Source organism: Oncorhynchus nerka, linkage group LG6 (genome assembly GCF_034236695.1).
Source record: "Oncorhynchus nerka isolate Pitt River linkage group LG6, Oner_Uvic_2.0, whole genome shotgun sequence".
Taxonomy (NCBI): domain Eukaryota; kingdom Metazoa; phylum Chordata; class Actinopteri; order Salmoniformes; family Salmonidae; genus Oncorhynchus; species Oncorhynchus nerka.
In genome coordinates, this window is record NC_088401.1 from 68,908,011 (window position 1) to 68,935,157 (window position 27,147).

Sequence of the window (27,147 nt, forward strand, 5' to 3'; positions counted from 1 at the left end):
TGTCTTTTATACTGATAACAAGTTCAAACAGGTGCCATTAATACAGGTAACGAGTGGAGGACAGAGGAGCCTTAAAGAAGAATTTACAGGTCTTGAGAGCCAGAAATCTTGCTTGTTTGTAGGTGACCAAATACTTATTTTCCACTACAATTTGCAAATAAATGTATTAAAAATCCTACAATGTGATTTTCTGGATTTTGTTTTCTCATTTTGTCTGTCATAGTTGAAGTGTACCTATGATGAAAATTACAGGCCTCTCTCCTCTTTTTAAGTGGGAGAACTTGCACAATTGGTGGCTGACTAAATACTTTTTTTGCCCCACTGTATGTTAGCACAGCTGAAAACTGTTATACTGATTAAAGAAGCAATAGAACTTGCCTTCTTTAGACTAGTTGAGTATCTAGAGCATCAGCGTTTGTGGGTTCGATTACAGGCTCAAAATGGCCAGGAACAAATAACTTTCTTCTGAAACTTGTCAGTCTATTCTTGTTCTGAGAAATGAAGGCTATTCCATGCGAGAAATTGCCAAGAAACTGGAGATCTGGTACAACGCTGTTCCTTCCCAGAACAGCACAAACTGGCTCTATACAGAATAGAAAGAGTGGGAGGCCCCGGTGAACAAGAGGACAAGTACATTAGAGTGTCTAGTTTGAGAAACAGACGCCTCACAAGTCCACAACTGGCAGCTTCAATAAATAGTACCTGCAAAACACCAGTCTCAACGTCAACAGTGGAGAGGCGACTCAGGGATGCTGGCCGTCTAGGCAGAGTTGCAAAGAAAAAGTCATCTCAGACTGGCCAATAAAATTCAAATATTAAGCCGGGCAAAAGAACACAGACACTGGAAAGAGAAAGATTGGAAAAAATAGCTACGGACAGACAAATCTAAGTTTGAGGGGTTCGGATCACAAAGAACAACATTTCTGAGACGCAGAAAAAATTAAGATGCTAGCGGAGTGATTGACGCCATCTGTCAAGCATGGTGGAGGAAATGTGATGGCCTGGGGGTGCATTGGTGGTGGTAAAGTGGGAGATTTGTACAGGGTAAAAAAGGATCTTGAAGAAGGAAGGCTATCACTCCATTTTGCAACCCCAGGCCATACCCTGTGGAGGGCGCTTAATTGAAGCCAATTTCCTCCTACAACAGAACAATGGCCCAAAGCACAGCGCCAAATGAGATGATTGTAGACTACAGGAAAAGGGAGGACCGAGCACGCCCCCATTCTCATCGACAGGCTGTAGTGGAGCAGGTTGAGAGCTTCAAGTTCCTTGGTGTCCACATCGACAACAAACTAGAATGGTCCAAACACACCAAGACAGTCGTGAAAAGGGCACGACAAAGCCTATTCCCCCTCAGGAAACTAAAAAGACTTGGCATGGGTCCTGAGATGCTCAAAAGGTTCTACAACTGCAACATTGAGAGCATCCTGGTTGCATCACTGCCTGGTACGGCAATTGCTCAGCCTCTGACCGCAAGGCACTACAGAGGGTAGTGCGTATGGCCCAGAACATCACTGGGGTTAAGCTGCCTGCCATCCAGGTCCTCTACACCAGGCGGTGTCAGAGGAAGGCCCTAAAAATGGTCAAAGACCCCAGCCATAGACTGTTCTCTCTACTACCGTGTGCAAGCGGTACCAGAGTGCCAAGTCTAGGACAAAAATGGTTCTCAACAGTTTTTACCCCCAAGCCACAAGACTCCTGAACAGTTAATCAAATGGCTACCCGGACTATTTGCATTGTGTGCCCCCCCTCCCAACCCCTATTTTATGCTGATGCTACTCTCTGTTTGTCATATATGCATAATCACTTTAACTATACTACCTCAATTGGGCCGACCAACCAGTGCTCCCGCACATTGGCTAACCGGGCTATCTGCATTGTGTCCCGCCACCCACCATTCCCTCTTTTACGCTACTGCCACTCTCTGTTCATGATATATGCATAGTCACTTTAACCATATCTACATGTACATACTACCTCAATCAGCCTGACTAACCAATGTCTGTATGTAGCCTCGCTACTTTTATAGCCTCGCTACTGTATATAGCCTGTCTTTTTATTTCATTACTTACCCATTGTTCACCTAACACCTTTTTTGCACTATTGGTTAGAGCCTGTAAGTAAACATTTCACTGTATTCGGCACATGTGACAAATAAACTTTGATTTGATTTGAAACTATGCAAGAACTATTTAGGGAAGACTCAGTCAGCTGGTGTTCTGTCTATAATGGAGTGGCCAGCACAGTCATCGGATCTCAACCCCATTGATCTCAAGCCAATCTGATTTATGGGAGGTGCTTCAGGAAGCATGGGGTGAAATCTCTTCAGATTAACTCAACAAATTAACAACTAGAATGCCAAAGGTCCGCACGGCTGTAATTTCTGCAAATGGAGGACTCTTTGACAAAAGCAAAGTTTGAAGGACACAATTATTATTTCAATTAAAAATCATTACTTATAACCTTGTCAACATCTTGACTATATTTCCTATTCATTTTAAAACTCATTTCATGTATGTTTTCATGAAAACAAGGACATTTCTAAGTGACCCCAAACTTTTGAAAGGTAGTGTGTGTATATATATATATATATATATGCAACTTGTGACCTTAGTGAGCTATGAAAAGAATTACCACTTGAAGGGCAATAAAACATCAATCAATCTAGGATTACAACAAAGAAGACAGAAAGAATTGGGCAGTACCTTGACATTCCTTCTTGTTGACAACACTGTCGGCGTTGTGACGTTTCTGCAAAAGAAGACAAAAGAAACCTGTTTAGTCAAGATGGAAAGTTAAGCCATTGAGACAATGCACTAGCAATACAGTCAAGGGAATGATGACTGCATTGAAGAAGTGGTGGACTACATGGGGAATAGGGTGCCATTTTGGACTGAAACTATATATTGTGGCGGATTACAACATATTCCTATAATCTAACTCTAATAGGGAAACAACCCGGAGTCTGATGCCCCATAAAGTCTGAAGTTGTATTAGTCGTACGTACGGGACACACATGGTATACACCTTCCAACTAAATGCTTACTCACAGGCTCCTTCTGGACAATGCAACAATAAGAAATAAAAGATAAGAATATGAACAAAAAAAATGGCTGAGTAAATACAATACAAATTTTGCAGTAAGTAAAACACAGGGAGGCACAATTTATAGTCCAATAATTACAGTTGAAGTCGGAAGTTTACATACACCTTAGCCATGTACATTTAAACTCAGTTTTTCACAATTCCTGACATTTAATCCAGGTAAAAATTCCCTGTTTCAGGTCAATTAGGATCACCACTATTTTAAGAATGTGAAATGTTAGAATAATAGTAGAGAAAATGATTTATTTATGCTCATTTATTTCTTTCATCACATTCCCAGTGGGTCAGAAGTTTACATACACACAATTAGTATTTGGCAGCATTGCATTTAAATTGTTTAACTTGGGTCAAATGTTCCAGGTATCCTTCCACAAGCTTCCCACAATACATTGGGTGAATTTTGGCCCATTCCTCCTGACAGAGCTGGTGTAACTGAGTCAGGTTTGTAGGCCTACTTGCTCGCACACGCTTTTTCAGTTCTGCCTACAACTTTTCTATAGGATTGAGGTCAGGGCAATGCCACTCCAATACCTTGACTTTGCTGTCCTTAAGCCATTTTGCCACAACTTTGGAAGTATACTTGGGGTCATTGTGCATTTGGAAGACCAATTGCGACCAAGCTTTAACTTCCTGACTGATGTCTTGAGATGTTGCTTCAATATATCCACTATTTTTCCTCATGATGCCATCTACACTGCTCAAAATAATAAAGGGAACACTTAAACAACACAATGTAACTCCAAGTCAATCACACTTCTGTGAAATCAAAACTGTCCACTTAGGAAGCAACACTGATTGACAATCAATTTCACATGCTGTTGTGCAAATGGAATAGACAACAGGTGGAAATTATAGGCAATTAGCAAGACACCCCCAATAAAGGAGTGGTTCAGCTGGTGGTGACCACAGACCACTTCTCAGTTCCTATGCTTCCTGGCTGATGTTTTGGTCACTTTTGAATGCTGGCGGTGCTTTCACTCTTAGTGGTAGCATGAGACGGAGTCTACAACCCACACAAGTGGCTCAGGTAGTGCAGCTCATCCAGGATGGAACATCAATGCGAGCTGTGGCAAGAAGGTTTGCTGTCTGTCAGCGTAGTGTCCAGAGCATGGAGGCGCTACCAGGAGACAGGCCAGTACATCAGGAGACGTGGAGGAGGCTGTAGGAGGGCAACAACCCAGCAGCAGGACCGTTACCTCCGCCTTTGTGCAAGGAGGAGCACTGCCAGAGCCCTGCAAAATGACCTCCAGCAGGCCACGAATGTGCATGTGTCTGCTCAAATGGTCAGAAACAGACTCCATGAGGGTGGTACGAGGGCCCGACGTCCACAGGTGGGGGTTGTGCTTACAGCCCAACACCGTGCAGGACGTTTGGCATTTGCCAGAGAACACCAAGATTGGCAAATTCGCCACTGGCGCCCTGTGCTCTTCACAGATGAAAGCAGGTTCACACTGAGCACATGTGACAGTCTGGAGACGCCATGGAGAACGTTCTGCTGCCTGCTACATCCTCCAGCACGACCGGTTTGGCGGTGGGTCAGTCATGGTGTGGGCTGGCATTTCTTTGGGGGGGCCGCACAGCCCTCCATGTGTTCGCCAGAGGTAGCCTGACTGCCATTAGGTACCGAGATGAGATCCTCAGACCCCTTGAGACCATATGCTGGTGCGGTTGGCCCTGGGTTCCTCCTAATGCAAGACAATGCTAGACCTCATGTGGCTGGAGTGTGTCAGCAGTTCCTGCTGCAAGAGGAAGGCATTGATGCTATGGACTGGCCCGCCCGTTCCCCAGACCTGAATCCAATTGAGCACATCTGGTACATCATGTCTCGCTCCATCCACCAACGCCACGTTGCACCACAGACTGTCCAGGAGTTGGCAGATGCTTTAGTCCAGGTCTGGGAGGAGATCCCTCATGAGGCCATCCGCCACCTCATCAGGAGCATGCCCAGGCGTTGTAGGGAGGTCATACAGGCACGTGGAGGCCACACACACTATTGAGCCTCAGTTTGACTTGTTTTAAGGACATTACATCAAAGTTGGATCAGCCTGTAGTGTGGTTTTCCACTTTAATTTTGAGTGTGACTCCAAATAAATTTGATTTCCATTGATAATTTTTGTGTGATTTTGTTGTCAGCACATTCAACTATGTAAAGAAAAAAGTATTTAAGAAGAATATTTCTTTCATTCAGATCTAGGGTGTTATTTTAGTGTTCCCTTTATTTTTTTGAGCAGTGTATTTTGTGAAGTGCACCAGTCCCTCCTGCAGCAAAGCACCCCCACAACATGATGCTCCCACCCCGTGCTTCACGGTTAGGATTGCGTTCGTCAGCTTTCAAGCCTCCCCCTTTTTCCTCCAAACATAACAATGGTCATTATGGCCAAACAGTTTTATTTTTGTTTCATCAGATCAGTGGACATTTCTCAAAAAAGTATGATCTTTGTCCCCATGTGCAGTTGCAAACCGTAGTCTGGCTTTTTTTTTTAATGGTGGTTTTGGAGCAGTGGCTTCTTCCTTGCTGAGCGGCCTTTCAGGTGATGTAGATATAGGACTCGTTTTACTGTTTCCTCCAGCATGTTCACAAGGTCCTTTGCTGCTGTTCTGGGATTGATTGATCTCTAGGAGACAGAACACGTCTCCTTCCTGAGCGGTATGACGGTTGCGTGGTCCCATGGTGTTTGTACAGATGAACGTGGTACCCTCAGGCGTTTGGAAATCTCAAGGATGAACCAGACTTGAGGTCTACAATCTTTTTTCTGAGGTCTTGGCTTATTTCTTTTGATTTTCCAATGATGTCAAGCAAAGAGGCACTGAGTTTGAAGGTAGGCCTTGAAATACATCCACAGGTACACCTCCAATTGACTCAAATGATGTCAATTAGCCTATCAGAAGCTTCTAGAGCCATGACATAATTTTCTAGAATTTTCCAAGCTGTTTAAAGGCACAGTCAACTTAGTGGATGTAAACTTCTGACCCACTGGAATTGTGATACAGTGAATTATAAGTGAAATAATTTGTCTGTAAACAATTGTTGGAAACATGACTTGTGTCATGCAAAGTAGATGGTCCTCACAGACTTGCCAAAACTATAATTTGTTAACAAGAACTTTGTGAAGTGGTTGAAAAACGAGTTTTAATGACTCCAACTTAAGTGTATTCAAACTTCCGACTTCAACTGTACATGTGTTTTGGGGAAGGGGGTGTTTAAACTGTACAGTATTTAGCAATCATAAGAGTCTGGGAGAACAGTTGTGATGTGTGTGTGTAGCATGAATGAGTGTGTGTGCATGCTAAGATGCAGAGAATCACAGCAGGTGGTCAGTTCAGTTCTGTAGGAGCCAATCTGATCTCTGCTGCAGATACAGATGATGATTTATGATGTAGGCTAAATATCCTACAGCCGGCTTCTTGATTAAGTCATAGTAAAGGTCTGATTAATGAATATTTGCATGTTTGGCTAGAATTGTATACATCTATCTACCCATTTATTTACAGTGCATTGAAAAGTACTCAGATCCCTCCAGCGTTAATCTCAAATGTATTCAATAATTTTTTTTTACATATCAAAACCACACACAATACCCCATAATGACAAAGTGAAAACAGGTTTAGATATTTTTGATAATGTATTAAAAATAAAACAGCGATACCCAATTTACCTAAAAAGTATTCAGACCATTTGCTATGACACTTGAAATTGAGCTCAGGTTTTTTCCATTGATCATCCTTGATGTGGCTACAACTTGGAGTCCACCTGTGGTAAATCCAATTGATTGGACATGATTTGGAAAAGCACACACTTGTCTATAAGGTCCCACAGTTGACATTGCATGTCAGAGAAAAAACCGAGTGGTGATGTCAAAGGAATTGTCCGTGGAGCTCCGAGACAGGATTGTGTTGAGGCACAGAGCTGGGGAAGGGTACCAAAACATGTCTGCAGCATTGGATGTCCACAAGAACACAGTGGCCTCCATCAGTCTTAAATGGAAGAGGTTTGGAACCACCAATAATCTTCCTAGAGCTGGCCACCTGGCCAAACTAAGCAATCGGGGGAGAAGGGCCTTGGTCAGGGACTTCTCCAAGACTCAATGGTCATTCTGACAGAGCTCTAGAGTTCCTCTGTGGAGTTGGAGGAACCTTCCAGAAGGACTATCATCTCTGCAGCTCTCCACCAATAAAGGCCTTTATGGTATACTGGCCAGACGAAAGCCACTCCTCAGTGAAAGGCACATACGGTGAAGCATGGTGGTGGCAGCATCATGGTGCGGGGGGATGTTTTTCAGCAGCAGGGACTGGGAGACTAGTCAGGATTGAGGGAAAGATGAACGGAGCACAGTAGAGAGCGATCCTTGATGAAAATCTGTTCCAGAGCGCTCAGGCAAAGGTTCACCTTCCAACAGGACAACAACCCTGACCACACAGCCAAGACAACGCAGGAGTGGCTTCGGGACAAGACTCTAAATGTCCTTGAGTGGCCCAGCCAGAACCCAAACAAACATTTCTGGAGAGATTTGACAATAGCTGTGCAGCGACGCTCTCCATCCAACCTGACAGAGCTTGAGAGGATCTTCAGAGAAGAATGGGAGAAACTCCCCAAATACAGGTGTGCCAAGTCATACCCAAGAAGACTCGAGGCTGTAATCGCTGCCAAGTCGCTGCCAATGACTCCTTGCTGTCCCCAGTCCATGTGGCCATGCTGCTGCTCCAGTTTCAACTGTTCTACCTGCGGCTATGGAACCCTGACCTGTTCACTGGACGTGCTACCTGTCCCAGACCTGCTGTTTTCAACTCTCTATAGATAGCAAGAGCGGTAGAGATACTCAATGATCGGCTATGAAAAGCCAACTGATATTTACTCCTGAGGTGCTGACCTGTTGCACCCTCTACAACCACTGTGATTATTATTATTTGACCCTGCTGGTTATCTATGATCATTTGAACATCTTGGCCATGTTCTGTTATAATCTCCACCCGGCACAGCCAGAAGAGGACTGGCCACCCCTCATAGCCATGTTCCTTTCTAGGTTTCTTCCTAGGTTCTAGCCTTTCTAGGGAGTTTTTCCTAGCTACTGTACTTCTACACCTGCATTGCTTGCCATTTGGTGTTTTAGGCTGGGTTTCTGTACAGCACTTTGTGACATCAGCTGACGTAAGAAGGGCTTAATAAATACATTTGATTGATTGATTCTGAACACTTATGTAAATGTGATATTTCAGTTTGTTTTCTAGCCCGGTAACGTTTCTTCAGTAACGTTGTCCGGCTACAGCACTACGCCACTACAGCAACATTACCCGGCTGCAGCACTACAGCAACATTACCCGGCTGCAGCACTACAGCAACATTACCCGGCTGCAGCACAACATCAACATTACCCGGCTGCAGCACAACATCAACATTACCCGGCTGCAGCACTACAGCAACATTACCCGGCTGCAGGACTACAGCAACATTACCCGGCTGCAGCACTACAGCAACATTACCCGGCTGCAGCACTACAGCAACATTACCCGGCTGCAGCACTACAGCAACATTACCCGGCTGCAGCACTACAGCATCATTACCCGGCTGCAGCACTACAGCAACATTACCCGGCTGCAGCACTACAGCAACATTACCCGGCTGCAGCACTACAGCAACATTACCCGGCTGCCGGCCTACAGCAACATTACCCGGCTGCAGGACTACAGTAACATTACCCGGCTGCAGGACTACAGTAACATTACCCGGCTGTACCACTACAGCAACATTATCCGGCTGCACCACTACAGAAACATTACCCGGCTGCAGCACTACACCACTACAGTAACATTACCCGGCTGCAGCCCTACATCACTACAGTAACATTACCCGGCTGCAGCACTACAGTAACATTACCCGGCTGCAGCACTACACCACTACAGTAACATTACCCAGAAGGGAAAGTTAAAGACCTTTACAAAGCCCATTCAAAGCCCAATTTCTCCAGTTGGTAATTTACTAATATTGAGGACAATACGCATCTTCGTTGCACAGTACTTAACATGTCAAACAATACAGCGACTTTAAAAGGACTATAGAGGGCTACCCTTCCCCTAAAAATATTTTCCCAGAGTCCGGACTTGAACCCAATTAAACATTTCTGGAGAGACCAGAAAATAGCTTTGCAGTGACGCTCTCCATCCAACCTGACAGATCTTGAGAGAATCTGCAGAGAAGAATGGCAGAAACTCCAGAAATACAGGTGTGCCAAGCTTGTAGCGTCATACCCAAACAGACTCGAGGCTCTCGCTGTAAAAGGTGCTTCAACAAAGTAGAGTAAAGGGCCTGAACACTAAGGTAAATGTGAAATTTCAGTTTGTTTGGTCTTAGAACAAAGTAGCCTAGCTATTAATACTGCTGCGAACAGTGAGGAGCTCCTTCTGCAACTTAAATACCCTTCAAATATCTGAGGTGTAGCCTACCAGTATCCCTCCATCAGACAGCCAACATTCTTGAGGCATGAAGAAAAGTAAAGACTCAAATGCCTTTGTGAGTTAGAAACTATACCACTGAGGTTTTGATGTGCACCAAACGCAACTAAGCCTACTACTCGCCCTGCAGTCTTTGTTGAGTCCCTTGAGGAATTGCACATCATTACAGGTTGCCTTAGATGTCCTCCACATTGTCTCCCCCTCACTCCTGCTTTTTCATTCACTCAGAAATACAATGGAATTAAATATAATTCGATATCCATGCAATGTGCTGGAGTGGCTAATGAATGTGGCTGTATGTCACGTGGAGGAGCACTGGCTCTCACCCACCAGCTGCAGCACCGTTGGCCGGCTGCAGCACTACAGCGACGTTACCCGGCTTGCAGCACTACAGCGACGTTGCCCGGCTTGCAGCACTACAGCGACGTTGCCCGGCTTGCAGCACTACAGCGACGTTGCCCGGCTGCAGCACTACAGCGACGTTGCCCGGCTGCAGCACTACAGCGACGTTGCCCGGCTTGCAGCACTACAGCGACGTTGCCCGGCTGCAGCACTACAGCGACGTTGTCCGGCTGCAGCACTACAGCGACGTTGCCGGCTGCAGCACTACAGCGACGTTGCCCGGCTTGCAGCACTACAGCGACGTTGCCCGGCTTGCAGCACTACAGCGACGTTGCCCGGCTTGCAGCACTACAGCGACGTTGCCCGGCTGCAGCACTACAGCGACGTTGTCCGGCTGCAGCACTACAGCGGCCCGGCTGCAGCACTGTCCGGCTGCAGCACTACAGCGACGTTGTCCGGCTGCAGCACTACAGCGACGTTGTCCGGCTGCAGCACTACAGCGACGTTGTCCGGCTGCAGCACTACAGCGACGTTGTCCGGCTGCAGCACTACAGCGACGTTGTCCGGCTGCAGCACTACAGCGACGTTGTCCGGCTGCAGCACTACAGCGACGTTGTCCGGCTGCAGCACTACAGCGACGTTGCCCGGCTGCAGCACTACAGCAACGTTGCCCGGCTGCAGCACTACAGCGACGTTGCCCGGCTGCAGCACTACAGCGACGTTGTCCGGCTGCAGCACTACAGCGACGTTGCCCGGCTGCAGCACTACAGCGACGTTGTCCGGCTGCAGCACTACAGCAACGTTGTCCGGCTGCAGCACTACAGCAACGTTGTCCGGCTGCAGCACTACAACATATGAAAACCTGCTCCAGAGCACTCAGGACCTCAGACTGGGGCAAAGGTTCACCTTCCAACAGGACAACGACCCTAGCACACAGCCAAGACAACACAGGAGTGGCTTCGGGACAAGTCTCAATGTCCTTGAGTGGCCCTGCCAGAGCCCGGACTTGAACCCAAACAAACATCTCTGGAGAGACCTGAAAATAGCTGTGCAGCCACACTCCCCATCCAACCTGACAGAGCTTGAGAAGAATGGGAAAAACTCCCCAAATACAGGTGCCAAGCTAGTAGTGTCATACCCAAGAAGACAGGAGGCTGTAATTGCTGCCAAAGATGCTTCAACAAAAGTACTGAGTAAAGGGTCTGAATACTTATGTAAAATGTGCCATTTCCGTTTTTAATTTTTAATAAATTAACATTTCTAAAAACCTGTTTTTGCTTTGTCATCATGGGGTATAGTGTGTAGATTTTTTTTTTAACCATCAAATCAATTTTAGAATAAGGCTGTAACCTAACAAAATGTGGAAAAAGTTAAGGGGTCTGAATACTTTCCGAAGACACTGCATCTGCTCAAGCATGAAATAACAAAAGCACAGCGTATACAGGGCTCCTAAAATACACACACACACACACACACACACACACACACACACACACGTGTTGCCTATACAATGCAGGCCTATTTATTTCATATAGTGATTAGTTCAGAACAAAGCTATGAGGGGACACTGAGATGTGACTGATGGATCAATGATGAATGTTTTATGAAGCGTGCGGGTCAATCATTGAGTCGGCCGTTTCATCATTGGGAGCCGATGGGAAGGGGACAGGGGGGTGGGCGTGGTGCAGGTGACCTTCATCCTAATAAAGACAGTCATCACCTTGCTGCTCCAATATTTATCACGAGAGGCCTGAGTGTAAATTGCTGCGCTGGTCACTTCACCACTAGATGCCAGATATAAAGACAACATTGCTAACGTTATAGGATAACTATTACAGTCCACTGGGAGCTGGGCTAGGCAGAGAGGATCGCATTGCAGGGGCACAGCTAAAAAGCGCAGCATACTCTGGCTTGGTACAGTACTGAATTCAATTCACTATTGGCAGTGGGTCTTGGGAAATGTGTAAAAACAAAAAACGAATGTGTTAACCTTCAAAATATAGACAGGCGTAAATGCTGGTCCACATTTCACAAACATCTGTTAATCAACATGAATTTCAGCAAATGGACACAACTGTTTCTGTGCATGAACTTATATAGGCTAATTTATGGACTGAGTAGCCCAGTGCAGTGCCCAGCTGTGACCGGTCCAGTCTGTGACCTGCTGTGTTCCTGTCACTACAAGGTCTCCTCTCTGCAAGGAATCCCATACAAAACACTCAAAGGACAAGTGGCCTGAATCCAACAATACCAAGCAGACCGTGCAACTGAACATCTATTCACTCTCATCCATTTACAGTGGCTACCGTATTGAGTTAGAGTATGGTCAATTCAATCAAGGCAGACATCTTGCCTAATACTGAAAGAATATTTTTTTCTTCTATTGATAAAGTCTAGAATTGTGCCAGTCTCACACAAATGCAACAGATTCTTCCTTGACAATGCATTATGTCCTTTAGGCAATACGGTTAACCATTAGCCTACTTTTTATACATTTTTATTCAGCCTTAGGCTAATTTAGGTTCCATTGAGGTCAGAAGACTTAAAGAGATTGAAAGGGATTTTAAGCACTTACAAAATTGTAACATATTGTACAAATTGGAATTCATAACATATCATACCAATTGGATGATGTACACAACTGTGCACAACTTTCGGGGACCCGTTTTGGTTTGTGAGTGCTACTTTCAAAACAACTGGCTGAAATTATACAAAACCTTTAACACATCTTTAAAAGCCTTGAAAACACACAGGTGCTGTTAATGTCAGACTAAGGTATCAAAGGGGCAATTTGAGTTAAGTGTTCCCCCAGTGTTCAGTGTTGGTAGTGTTCCCCCAGTGTTCAGTGTTGGTAGTGTTCCCCCAGTGTTCAGTGTTGGTAGTGTTCCCCCAGTGTTCAGTGTTGGTAGTGTTCCCCCAGTGTTCAGTGTTGGTAGTGTTCCCCCAGTGTTCAGTGTTGGTAACAACTGGCTGAAATTATACAAAACCGTTCATCCACCTCTGGCCTGCTCGCCTCCCTACCACTGAGGAAGTACAGTTCCCGCTCAGCCCAGTCAAAACTGTTCGCTGCTCTGGCCCCCCAATGGTGGAACAAACTCCCTCACGACGCCAGGACAGCGGAGTCAATCACCACCTTCCGGAGACACCTGAAACCCCACCTCTTTAAGGAATACCTAGGATAGGATAAAGTAATCCTTCTCACCCCCCCCTTAAAAGATTTAGATGCACTACTGTTCCACTGGATGTCATAAGGTGAATGCACCAATTTGTAAGTCGCTCTGGATAAGAGCGTCTGCTAAATGACTTAAATGTAAAATGTAAATGTAGTGTTCCCCCAGTGTTCAGTGTTGGTAGTGTTCCCCCAGTTCCCCCGGCTCTGACTTAGAATACGTGGACAACTACAAATACTTAGGTGTCTGGTTAGACTGTAAACTCTCCTTCCAGACCCATATCAAACATCTCCAATCCAAACTTAAATCTAGAATTGGCTTCCTATTTCGCAACAAAGCATCCTTCACTCATGCTGCCAAAACATACCCTTGTAAAACTGACCATCCTAACAATCCTCGACTTTGGCGATGTCATTTACAAAATAGCCTCCAATACCCTACTCAACAAATTGGATGCAGTCTATCACAGTGCAATCCGTTTTGTCACCAAAGCCCCATATACTACCCACCATTGCGACCTGTACGCTCTCGTTGGCTGACCCTCGCTTCATACTCGTCGCCAAACCCACTGGCTCCATGTCATCTACAAGACCCTGCTAGGTAAAGTCCCCCCTTATCTCAGCTCGCTGGTCACCATAGCATCTCCCACCTGTAGCACACGCTCCAGCAGGTATATCTCTCTAGTCACCCCCAAATCCAATTCTTTCTTTGGCCGCCTCTCCTTCCAGTTCTCTGCTGCCAATGACTGGAACGAACTACAAAAATCTCTGAAACTGGAAACACTTATCTCCCTCACTAGCTTTAAGCACCAACTGTCAGAGCAGCTCACAGATTACTGCACCTGTACATAGCCCACCTATAATTTAGCCCAAACAACTACCTCTTTCCCAACTGTATTTAATTTATTTATTTATTTTGCTCCTTTGCACACCATTATTTTTATTTCTACTTTGCACATTCTTCCATTGCAAAACTACCATTCCAGTGTTTTACTTGCTATATTGTATTTACTTTGACACCATGGCCTTTTTTGCCTTTACCTCCCTTCTCACCTCATTTGCTCACATTGTATATAGACTTGTTAATACTGTATTATTGACTGTATGTTTGTTTTACTCCATGTGTAACTCTGTGTCGTTGTATCTGTCGAACTGATTTGCTTTATCTTGGCCAGGTCACAATTGTAAATGAGAACTTGTTCTCAACTTGCCTACCTAAAATATTCAGTATTTTACATTTACATTTAAGTCATTTAGCAGACGCTCTTATCCAGAGCGACTTACAAATTGGTGCATTCACCTTATGACATCCAGTGTTGGTAGTGTTCCCCCGTGTTCAGTGTTGGTAGTGTTCCCCCAGTGTTCAGTGTTGGTAGTGTTCCCCAGTGTTCAGTGTTGGTAGTGTTCCCCAGTGTTCAGTGTTGGTAGTGTTCCCCAGTGTTCAGTGTTGGTAGTGTTCCCCAGTGTTCAGTGTTGGTAGTGTTCCCCAGTGTTCAGTGTTGGTAGTGTTCCCCAGTGTTCAGTGTTGGTAGTGTTCCACAGTGTTCAATGTTGGTAGTGTTCCACAGTGTTCAATGTTGGTAGTGTTCCCCCAGTGTTCAATGTTGGTAGTGTTCCCCCAGTGTTCAGTGTTGGTAGTGTTCCCCAGTGTTCAGTGTTGGTAGTGTTCCCCAGTGTTCAGTGTTGGTAGTGTTCACCCAGTGTTCAGTGTTGGTAGTGTTCACCCAGTGTTCAGTGTTGGTAGTGTTCCCCAGTGTTCAGTGTTGGTAGTGTTCCCCCAGTGTTCAATGTTGGTAGTGTTCCCCCAGTGTTCAGTGTTGGTAGTGTTCCCCAGTGTTCAGTGTTGGTAGTGTTCCCCAGTGTTCAGTGTTGGTAGTGTTCCCCAGTGTTCAGTGTTGGTAGTGTTCCCCAGTGTTCAGTGTTGGTAGTGTTCCCCAGTGTTCAATGTTGGTAGTGTTCCCTCACCAGATCCTCAATGAACTCCTTGACTGCTGCCACCACCAGGATGAAGAGGAGCGGCACCAGAGTTGTCCAGCGACCCGTGGGCGACACATCCGGAATTTGCTGAAAGGAAAAGCACACGTCCCAGTTCAAAATCAAACATCACTGAATCACATAGGCATCCTATTCCCTTTATAGTGCACTATTTTTTGGCCAGTGCCTACAGGCTGATTTAGAAGAAAAAAATATCTACCGATCCCATGAGTATCTAGCTACAGTGTAGAACCTGTTCAGTCAGTATTGACCAAGCCAGCACTCTTGGAAGTAAGTTTTCTCCCCCGAGAGCATCCCATGGTGATCACTCATATCTGCGCACAAACACACACACACACACACTTGATGAAGCTCCATGTGACACCCTTTGAGACAACCTTCTAACACTGAGCTTGGCAGAGGGCTGTTTGTCAAGCAGAGGTCACCAGAAGCGACCCACTAGGGGGTCATTAGAGGGACAGGAGACAGGCCAGGGGATACTGGGGTTGCATCGTTCAATCAATCAGTCAGTCCGTGTACAGTGCAAACCCCAAGCAGGCTGTCATGTGCCTTTTACGGAGGAGTGGCTTTCGTCTGGCCATTCTACCTGAAGTGCTGCAGAGATCGCTGTCCTTCTGGAAGGTTCTCCCATCTCCACAGAGGAACTCTGGAGCTCTGTCAGATCTGTCAAATCCCTGACCAAGGCCCTTCTTCCCCGATTGCGCAGTTTGGCCAGGCGGCCAGCTCTAGGAAGACTCTTGATGGTTTCAAACTTCTTTCATTTAAGAACGATGGAGGCTACTGTGTCCTTGTGGACCTTCAATACTGCAGAAATGTTTTGGTACCCTTCCCCAAATCTGTGCCTCAACCCAGTTGTTGTCCTGACATGCAGTGTCAATTGTGGGACCTTATATAGACAGGTGTGTACCTTTCCAAATCATGTCCAATCAATTTACAGGTGGACTCCAATCAAGTTGTAGAAACATCAAGGATTATCAGTGGAAACAGGATGCACCTGAGCTCAGCAAAGGGTCTGAATACTTATGTAAACTAGTGCACTAAATAGGGAATAGGGTGTCCTTTGGGATGCAGTCAGTGTTCTGGGACATGAAAGGGTAGGGCTCACTGACATACTGTAAGCACACACAGTGTCACTGGCTCTTGCTAGGTTGAGATGGATGGTATGCTAGTCAAGATTCATAGAAGGGGAATGGGAGATTTATTGTGAGTCTCTCCAAGGCGCCCATTGAACGCTTTTACAAAAGACTGCAGGACACGGTCATGCAGTATAATGAATAATATAATTCATTTGTTTTAACTTTACATAGCTACTATTAAAGAAATTCCACCAAAAAACAATCTTTTGGTATTTGTTTCACTAGTGCATTTTAGATTTAGTCCCAAATAGTTTTGCTTACTAGCATTCAAGATGTCAAGATCTGTGACCGACCGCCTCGATCTTCTGTAGCAAAATTTGATAAGGTTTTTTGTTGTTGTACTTTTTATCCCCAATTTCGTGATATCCAATTGGTAGTTACAGTCTGTCCCATCGCTGCAACTCCCATACGGACTTGGGAGAGGCTAACGTTTAGAGCCATGCATCCTCTGAAACACGACCCTGCCAAGCCGCACTGCTTCTTGGACTAGATAGTGTATTTTTACTGGGAGTTTTTCCTTATTGTATTCCTTATTCTACTTTCACCACTTTTAATCTTAAAATATTAGGTTGTTTACTAAACCAATCACTCTGTTTAGCAAATGGCCTCACATTTGAATCCTTAATGAGATGGGTGAGGCTAAGGCTTAAGAGGGTGTAAACGATGCAGAATTGGTGTCGACAAAGAGCTCTCCAGTAAGGTGTACCAAAACATTCCAGGGTCATTTTCTCAAATGTGAGTTTACAAGTTTATCAACTTTCAAAGCAGAATTACTTTCCCCATTGTTCTTCAACTGCAGTGTATGCTATACCATTTCCTAGTTATTCGTCTATACTTTTAACAAATGTAAAAAAACACAATTTCAGGCCTCCCGAGTGGTGCAGCGGTCTAAGGCACTACAGACCTGGGTCCGATCCCAGGCTGTTTCACAGCCGGCCGCAAACGTCAGCTAGCTAGCTAACAGTAAGCTTGAACTTGGGGTCTTTTTCTTAGAAATGTAGCCAGCTAGCTAAACAATGAACCATAATCCCAATCCATAGACTACTACCAATACCAACCGATTGTCATAGCTAGCTAAAGTGAACCAAATAGGTTCAATGTTAGCTAGCTAACATCAGGCTATAACTAGCAATGTGAAATGGAATTCTGAGATATTACTACACACAGATCAAAAACGTAACGTTAACTAGCGAGTCAGCTAGCTAGCTGACGTTAGATGGCTAACAGTAAGCTTTAACTTGCAATGAAAACTTGCACAAAATAAGAAATCTATAATATCTGAAAATGTAGCTAGACTCTTTCCCATATACATGGATGAACGCTTACGGCAGACTGCAACCCCTTTCATTAAATAAGACGTCCTGTGTCGTTTCCATTTTCTTTGTACAGCTCATTCTGGTTCACACTGATCGTGTGTAATGCCATAAGAATCATCTTAAGCTTTAGCCCCCACCCAAACTCTGACCATTTTACTCACCCTAGCAAAGCTGGTTTGGCTGTTTTCATGTTATCCATAGCATTGGTGACTAACTGTGCTCCTGGCAACAATGTAATTACACTTTTTTGCCAATGTTTACTGACACCGTCCATATTCAACGGGTGTTGAGCGTTCGTAAATTCATCAGTTATTCAGCGCTCTGGCACTCTCAGACGAGAGTGCTCTGAAACAGTTGTTGCAGTGACATTCGATTGAAATGGATACTTGCATAGTGGAGTCTTTTTGTTAAGTTTTACTACCCAATATATATTTTTTAAAGCAGCGTTAGACAGGATTCCCTACACATACTGACCAGCTCAAATAGACAGAAGTGTGCTATATGACAGACCAATCCAAACTCATCTCTCGGCATGTCCAGCCCACTCATTATCTCAGCCAATCATGGCTAGCGGGAGGGTTGCTGTGGCTAAACCGACTAGGCTCGTACTTTAACAATTGTATTAGTATTTACAGATGGCATACAAGTTAGTTATTAAAGGCACATGAAAGTTCACATGTTCAAAGAAGGCATTTCTGCAAAAACATTGACATACAGCCTCTAGTATTTATGCTGCAGTAGTTTGTGTCGGGAGGCTAGGGTCAGTTTGTTATATCTGGAGTACTTCTCCTGTCCTATTCGGTGTCCTGTGTGAATCTAAGTGTGCGTTCTCTAATTCTCTCCTTCTCTCTTTCTTTCTCTCTCTCGGAGGACCTGAGCCCTAGGACCATGCCCCAGGACTACCTGACATGATGACTCCTTGCTGTCCCCAGTCCACCTGGCCATGCTGCTGCTCCAGTTTCAACTGTTCTGCCTTATTATTATTCGACCATGCTGGTCATTTATGAACATTTGAACATCTTGGCATGTTCTGTTATAATCTCCACCCGGCACAGCCAGAAGAGGACTGGCCACCCCACATAGCCTGGTTCCTCTAGGTTTCTTCCTAGGTTTTGGCCTTTCTAGGGAGTTTTTCCTAGCCACCGTGCTTCTACACCTGCATTGCTTGCTGTTTGGGGTTTTAGGCTGGGTTTCTGTAAAGCACTTTGAGATATCAGCTGATGTACGAAGGGCTATATAAATAAATTTGATTTGACATACAAACCGCTCTCCTGTGAAGTAATGACCCAAACATACACCTAGTTTCCTGAAACAGTCACATTTAGTGTCAAACGTTCTCATTAACGCTGTGTTAGTCAGCTCTCATTACCGTTGCATTAGTTAGCAGAATCCAGAGTGATAAAAGATTGAGGTTTAAGTCTTGCCCTGAATCCATTGTCCTAATCGACTCCGTGGAGCTTTGAACTTCTAGGAGAGAGTTGTTTTTTTAGATTCACACTAAGGTTCTGTGAGGTTAAGCGTAATCACTCTGAACTTTTAGTAGATTGTGGATTTCCTCTGGTCTATTATGCCACATTCTGGAGAAATAAAAGTTAATACGACAGAGTCACGTTCATTGGGGCACGCAAAGGAAAATGTTTTGATTAGTTTCGCAACAGAAAACTAAAATAAGCATTTCTTATTGGTCAAGTCCAGGTAGTCCCTCCATGTTTCGGTCCATTTTCATCCGTTTGGTGCCTAATGAACACAACCCTGATCTAGCCACACAAATCCCAGCGCCACCATCCAAATGAGAATATTTCCACGCTATCCATGTGAGTGCTGGTCTGTGTTAGGAATCTTTGTTTGTCCTCTGCTATAACTCATGTCTGGTAAACCACTGACATATAGTTGTGGTGCATTTTTAAAGCATCTGATGTGTGGAATGATGTGTGTTGAGGAAGTAAAACACTAAATTCCTTTAGAGAGGGACACTCACGCTCCCACATGTATTTTTCAGTAGTGTGTGTATTCAGTTTGGGGTATTCAGTGTGTTTGAATATTAATGTAACCTTTACTACAGATGGCAAAGCTCTAGCAACCAAAACAAATCATCTCTGTCTTACCTGCAGGAGAGCGATGAAGAGGAAGAAGGAGTTGGCAGCCCTTCTGAACTGAGAGTAGAGGAACCGAGGTAGGAAGGTGAGGACATTATACTTTGCAGTGCTGCAGGGCAGAGAAAAGGACATGTAGGGAGATTGAGAGAGAGAGAGAGAGAAAGAGAGAACACAGAAAGGCAGAGAGAAAGAGAAAACAGTTCAGTTCCATGAATCAGTTTCTTTCCACTAACAGACATCTTATACCAGTAAACATAATATACAGTACCAGTCAAAAGCTTGGACATACCTACTCATTCAAGGGTTTCTCTTTGTTTTACTATTTTTCTACATTGTAGAATAATAGTTAAGACATCAAAAGTATGAAATAACATAAGGAATCATGTATGAACCAAAAAAAAAAAAAAGTGTTAAACAAATATAAAATATATTTTAGATTCTTCAAAGTAGCCACCCTTTGCCTTGATTACAGCTGTATACGCTCTTGGCATTTTCAATCAGCATCACCTGGAATACTTTTCCAACAGTCTTGAAGGAGTTTCCATATATGCTGAATACTTGTTGACTGCTTTTCCTTCACTCTGCGGTCCAACTCATCCCAAACCATCTCAATTGGGTTGAGGTCGGGTGATTGTGGAGACCAGGTCACCTGATGCAGAACTCCATCATTCTCCTTCTTGGTCAAATTGCCCTTACACTGTCTGGAGGTGTGTTGGATCATTGTCCTGTTGAAAAACAAATGATAGTCCCACTAAGCGCAAACCAGAGGGGATGGCGTATCACTTCAGAATGCTGTGGTATTCATGCTGGTTAAGTGTGCCTTGAATTATAAATAACTAACAGTGTCACTAGCAAAGCACCACCACACCACAGCCTCCATGCTTCACGGTGGGAACCACATATGCAGAGATGATCCATTCACCTACTCTGCATCTCACAAAGACACAGCGATTGGAACAAAAAATCTCAAATTTGGACTCATACCAAAGGACTGATTTCCACCGATCTAATGTCCATTGCTCGTGTTTCTTGGCCCAAGCAAGTCTTCTTCTTATGGGTGTCCTTTAGTGGTTCCTTTGCAGTAATTTAACCATGAAGGCCTGATTCACGCAGTCTCCTCTGAACAGTTGATGTTGAGATGTGTCTGTTACTTGAACTCTGTGAAGCAATTATTTGGGCTGCAATTTCTGAGACTGGTACTTCTACTTCTAATGAACTTATCCTCTGCAACAGAGGTAACTCTGGGTCTTCCTTTCCTATGGCGGTCCTCATGAGAACCAGTTTCATCATAGCGCTTGATGGTGTTTGCGACTACACTTGAAAAAACTTTTAAAAGTTCTTGACATTTTTCCACATTGACTGACCATGTCTTAAAGTAATGATGGACTGTCATTTCTCTTTGCTTATTTGAGCTGTTCTTGTCATAATAGGGACTTGGTCTTTTACCAAATAGGGCTCTCTTCTGAATACCACCCCTACCTGATTGGCTCAAACGCATTAAGAAGGAAAGAAATTCCACAAATTAACAAGGCACACCTGTTAATCAAAATGCATTCCAGGTGACTACCTCATTAAAAAAAAACTTGTTGAGAGAATGCCAAGAGTGTTCAAAGCTGTCGTCAAGGCAAAGGGTGGCTACTTTCAAGAATCTCAAATATAAAGTATATTTTGATTTGTTTAACACTTTTTTGGTTACTACATGTATTTATTTACTACATGATTCCATGTGTTATTTCATAGTTTTGATGTCTTCACTATTATTCTACAATGTACAAAATAGTACAAATAAAGAAAAAACATTGAATGAGTAGGTGTCCAAACTTTTGACTGGTACTGTATATCTCCTGATACCCCATCCAGCCTCGAGTTGATACATTTCACCCTCATCTCCACCACCCACAATCCACCATTCCTGGAAGCTGCTTCTCCTGAGTGGAGGGGGTGGCGGAGCTCTGAGCTGTGGTTGAACATGTACTGTGTGAGTGATGAATGGCAGGCCAGTGGGCTAAATTACCATAAAGCATAACTAAAGGGGAGCTCTCCTGGCAGACGTAAGCTATGGCAGAGAGGGGGTGCCTGGCAGAGCACCTCCGGCCCAGACCAGACAGAGCCTGATTTACAGCCGCATTAAGGGCCAGCCAGCCAGAGCACTTAGGGGGGAGATAAACGCTGTGATGTAGACCATGCCACCAGGCTATGACATGTTTGTCTGTTAGGGTAGGCTACACTACGGCTTTTTTTTAAAGCTGACAGAAAACCTCTGGAGACATAAACAGCATTTGACTTGTCTGTAAAGTAATGCCGCTTCCATCACTAGGTAAACAGAACTGTCAAAGTTTGTTATACATTACGACTTAACAACACATTTAGTAGAATGAACGGACATTTAGCTACCTTATCATAAAAAAAACATAGCAGGACATCAAATCAGCAACGTTTGTTGTTGTCAAGGAGGCAACATTACATGCAAGAGCAGAGAATTACATTACACTTTTTTTTAAATTGTCTAAAAAGTAATCAATTATGGACATGTTACTGAACTGTGTTCTGTCTTTAATGGGTCGCGTAGATATAATTCATTGCCTGGCCCTAGCTGTCATACATACGTAATAGGACTATTATTCTGCATTGCGAATTGACATGGAATTTTATGATTTATTTATTTTCATTTTAACAGAAACTCCCCTCAAAAAGTTGTGTTTATAAAGTAACAGGGCTGACCATAACAGGGCTGACGACCTCATCTTAAAAGTCATTAATCCCCTTGTGACAGAGGGAATGGAAGCTTGTTGTGTGCAACAGGGAGGGGCAACTGAATGCAAGCTTCACCAAAGAAACTGACATTGTTAAAACATTTCTAGCCTATCTATTGGTAACAGGGTTGAAGGGTTATGATCAACTTGCTCAGTTTTCCACCACAAGACACCAGAAACTGGCAACAACAAAATAATCCATGTGGTCCAGGCTATATTAAAGGGCACTTAATTTAATACTGTACATTTTCTCACACATGATGTTATCTACTGGTGTAGATAAGGTAGCATAATGCAACGCCAGTCAAGCTTATACACACACACACACACATATACTGTAAGCACAATCCATAATAGGCCTCCCTCCATAAACAAGGCACACAGACAGATTGTGATAAATCAACAAGCAGACACACACACACAGTAATACATACAGACTGGGCGGGGATAGTACGCCTGTGAGCGGAGAGACTGGCAAACAGTCAATGATAAGAGATAGTGCTCCATTCATCTTCTACCCGTCACATATGTCTAGTGGGGCTCTGTCTGTGAGAGAGGCGGCTATCAGACAACAGCACAGCACACATGGCAGTAGATTGCTATACAATAGGGCATGGTACCATAACATACCATCTTTGCAGAGTGATGTAATGGAAAACCTCATCAGAACACAGATCAAGCCTCCATTGAGTTTTTCTTGGAAATCCTTTTTTGTAAGTAACTTGTAAGTAAAACTTAAATGGTGGTTTGAACAAGATGACATGAAGGGGATCTGTGTCTGCACCACATGGTCTCTCTACTGGTGTCTACCAGAGCTCAGATCTAGGCCCTCTCCTGTTCTCTCTGTACACCAAGTCTCTCAGCAATGTAATATACTCACATGGTTTCTCCTACCATTGCTATGCTACGCGGATGAAACTCAACTATTTTTCTCCATCCCCCCTCTGACTCTCAGCCGAAAGTGTGAACAAAAGCTGACAAAAATGGTGGACACTCTCCACTGCTTCATGGCCAAGCTCTTTACTGGACCTGGCCTAGTCTACGTAATTTGAACCCCCTAGCACGATCCCAGTTTTGCCACAAGGACCATGTTTGGTCTTCACAGAAGTCCATTGTCAGCATTGAAATTCGCACCTGGGGGAAGGAGAGGAGGAGGAGAAGGAAAAAAAATAAATAAATAAAAACGGGCTAGTCATACCTGTGGGAAAAAAATATTGGCTAAGCTTAGTTCCCTTGTTCTTTGTGTTACGTTGAGGAGTTGGCCAGTGGCTTTGTTTTACGTTGAGGAGTTGGCCAGGTGGCTTTGTGTTATGTTGAGGAGTTGGCCAGGTGGCTTTGTGTTATGTTGAGGAGTTGGCCAAGTGGCTTGTTTTACGTTGAGGAGTTGGCCAGGTGGCTTGTTTTACGTTGAGGAGTTGGCCAGGTGGCTTAGACTTAGGGAGTGCAGTCACCTCTGCACCACAGAATCCATGACCCGGTCTCGTTACCTCATTTGAAACCCCGGGGGATGGTGTTAGCTGTTAAAAATAATAACCAGTGTTTTGCTCTCGATTTAATATTTTGTTCCTTCAGCTACTTCCTTTTCTTTCCATCTTCCATCTCTCCTCCTATCGCTCTTTCTTTCCTTCCGTATTTCTTTGGGGCAAAACCACAGCGAATGACAATAAAAAAGTGATCCATTAACACTCCTCTTCTTAATGGAGATTACTGCACCAGCTCTACATTAACACTCCTCTTCTTAATGGAGATTACTGCACCAGCTCACCATTCATTATCTACCCGTGGCCTCAGGACTGAGACCACTTCCTTCTCATCTCGTCTCTCCCCTCAAAAAATGAGTTAAAAATATTTAAAAAATCAAATGGGACCCTATTCCCTATTTAGCGCACTACTTTTGGCCAAAGCCCATGGCTCAATGGCCAACAGCCGTGAAGACATTTGTAGCAATTTTGGGGACAGTCGAGAGAAGATGATCGACATTACATTACCTGACTTTGCATAAAAGGATGATGTCACCGTTGTAGCTTCAAATCTGACCATGTCAAGTTAAATGTGTGCAAACACAATTGAACAAAAGCACTTAACATTGTAATGAAAAAGCAGAAAGACACGTTTCCCTTAACTGGTCATTTACACGAGAGCATGAAATCTGTTTGTGAGTGTGAGTGTGTGTCTCTCCATGTGTAGGGCTGTTGCGGCCATTTACCACCACACCGGCGGTCACGAGTCAAATTCCACGTGACCGTTTAGTCACGGTAATTAGGCTTCTCCAAGCTCGGATGCTGTTGATGGTCATTAGTAGCCTACCAAATTTGCTAAGGACGAGTCATGCGTCCTTTGAAACATCACCCTCCAAACCACACTCATTACACCCGCCTGCTTAACCTGGAAGCCAGCAGTACCAATGTGTCAGGGGAAACACCGCTCAACTGATGACCGAAGTCAGCCTGCAGGTGCCCGCCCGCCACAAGGATTTATAACGAACAATGAGCCAAGTAAAGCCCCCCGGTCAAACTGACACAGCAGGTCTGTAGTGACGCCTCAAGCACTGCAGTGGCTTAGACCACTGCACTACTCGGGAGAACCCAGAACAACTAAAGGGTACATTAATAACTCTAAATTAAGCATGTTCCCCCCAACTCTTTTCTCTGTATATATCAATGATGTTGCTCTTGCTGTGGGCGATTCCCTGATCCAACTCTACGCAGACGACACCATTCTGTATACTTCCGGCCCTTCCTTGGACACTGTGCTATCTAACCTCCAAACGAGCTTCAACGCCATACAACACTCCTTCCGTGGCCTCCAACTGCTCTTAAACGCTAGTAAAACCAAATGCATGCTTTTCAACCGTTCGCTGCCTGCACCCGCACGCCCAACTAGCATCACTCGCCTTCCAGACTCATATCAAACATCTTCAATCTAACATCAAATCTAGAGTGGGCTTTATATTCCGCAACAAAGCCTCCTTCACTCACGCCGCCAACCTTACCCTAGTAAAACTGACTATCCTACCGATCACAGTGCCATCCGTTTTGTTACTAAAGCACCTTATATCACCCACCACTGCGACCTGTATGCTCTAGTCGGCTGGCCGTCGCTACATATTCGTCGCCAGACCCACTGGCTCCAGGTCATCTACAAGTCCATGCTAGGTAAAGCTCCGCCTTATCTCAGTTCACTGGTCACGATGGCAACACCCACCCGTAGCACGCGCTCCAGCAGGTGCATCTCACTGATCATCCCTAAAGCCAACACCTCATTTGGCCGCCTTTCGTTCCAGTTCTCTGCTGCCTGTGACTGGAAGGAATTGCAAAAATCGCAGAAGTTGGAGACATTTATTTCCCTCACCAACTTCAAACATCTGCTATCTGAGCAGCTAACCGATCGCTGCAGCTGTACATAATCTATTGGTAAATAGCCCACCCAATTTTACCTACCTCATCCCCATACTGTTTATATTTATTTACTTATCTACTCTTTTGCACACCAGTATCTCTACCTGTACATGACCATCTGATCATTTATAACTCCAGTGTTAATCTGCAAAATTGTAATTATTCGCCTACCTCCTCATGCCTTTTGCACACAATGTATATAGACTTTTTCTTTTCTTTTTTTCTACTGTGTTATTGACTTGTTAATTGTTTACTCCATGTGTAACTGTGTTGTCTGTTCACACTGCTATGCTTCATCTTGGCCAGGTCACAGTTGTAAATGAGAACTTGTTCTCAACTAGCCTACCTGGTTAAATAAAAGGTGAAATAAAAAAATAAAAAATATATAAAAAATATAAAAAAATGTGTGCGTACATGTATCCTTTCAAGCGAGTACGCACGTAACCCCTTGTGCCAAATTCCCTGCATGGATCCACCATGTCAGCTTTTCACAGAACACACAATGAACAGCAGCTTGCCCTGCCTGACTCTCCGGTTTGCCCTGGTTGAAGTCATGCACATCCCACCACCGACTCCCATGTCACATTACATTAGCACAAGATCTGGTCTGACAAGTAGTGCAGCTGAATAAACAGTTTCCATCACTCACACGACCAGCAGGCTGTGTACCAAATTGCACCCTATTCCCGATATCGTGCACTCCTTTTGACCAGGGCCCATGTGTCTGTGTGATAAGATTCCATTTGGGACAAGACCATCAGTGGCGCAATGGATCATTATGGAGATGCTGGTAGTGATAGTGGTGGAGCGGTGCAGTGTATGGACAAATACACAAGTAAATATGTTTTGTTTAAATAGAACGTGTGAAAGTGATTCCCTGAGCCCTATAGTACGAATCAGGTTTGAAGAGGTACAGTCAAAGATTACATGAAAACTCATTTTTCAACCACTCCATAAATGTCTTGTTAAACAAACTATAGTTTTGACAAGTCGGTTAGGACATCTACTTTGTGCATGACACAAGTCATATTCCCAACAATTGTTTAGAAAGATTATTTCACTGTATCACATTTCCAGTGGGTCAGAAGTTGACTGAGCCTTTAAACAGCTAGGAATATTCCAGAAAATTATGTCATGGCTTTAAAAGCTTCCGATAGGCTAATTGACATCAATTGAGTCAATTGGAGGTGAACCTGTGGATGTATTTCAAGGCCTACCTTCAAACTCAGTGCCTCTTTGCTTGACATTATGGGAAAATCAAAAGAAATCAGCCAAGACATCAGAAAAAAAATTGTAGACCTCCATAAGTCTGGTTCATCCTTGGGAGCCATTTCCAAATGCCTGAAGGTACCACGTTCATCTGTACAAACAATAGCACGCAAGTATAAAC

The 27,147-nt window shown here is 44.3% G+C and overlaps 1 protein-coding gene across 1 annotated transcript in view; it reads right to left on the bottom strand.

Annotated features, from left to right (window-relative positions):
• The window catches only part of LOC115130886 (phospholipid-transporting ATPase IA), a 197,428-nt gene that overhangs the window by 109,608 nt on the left and 60,673 nt on the right, over nucleotides 1-27,147 (bottom strand). The window contains exons 3-5 of the mRNA XM_065019824.1: nucleotides 19,616-19,715; nucleotides 15,029-15,127; nucleotides 2,706-2,751 (exon numbers count right to left, since the gene is read on the bottom strand). Coding sequence (XP_064875896.1) covers nucleotides 2,706-2,751; nucleotides 15,029-15,127; nucleotides 19,616-19,715 — 245 coding nt within the window. The remainder of the gene's footprint in view (nucleotides 1-2,705; nucleotides 2,752-15,028; nucleotides 15,128-19,615; nucleotides 19,716-27,147) is intronic.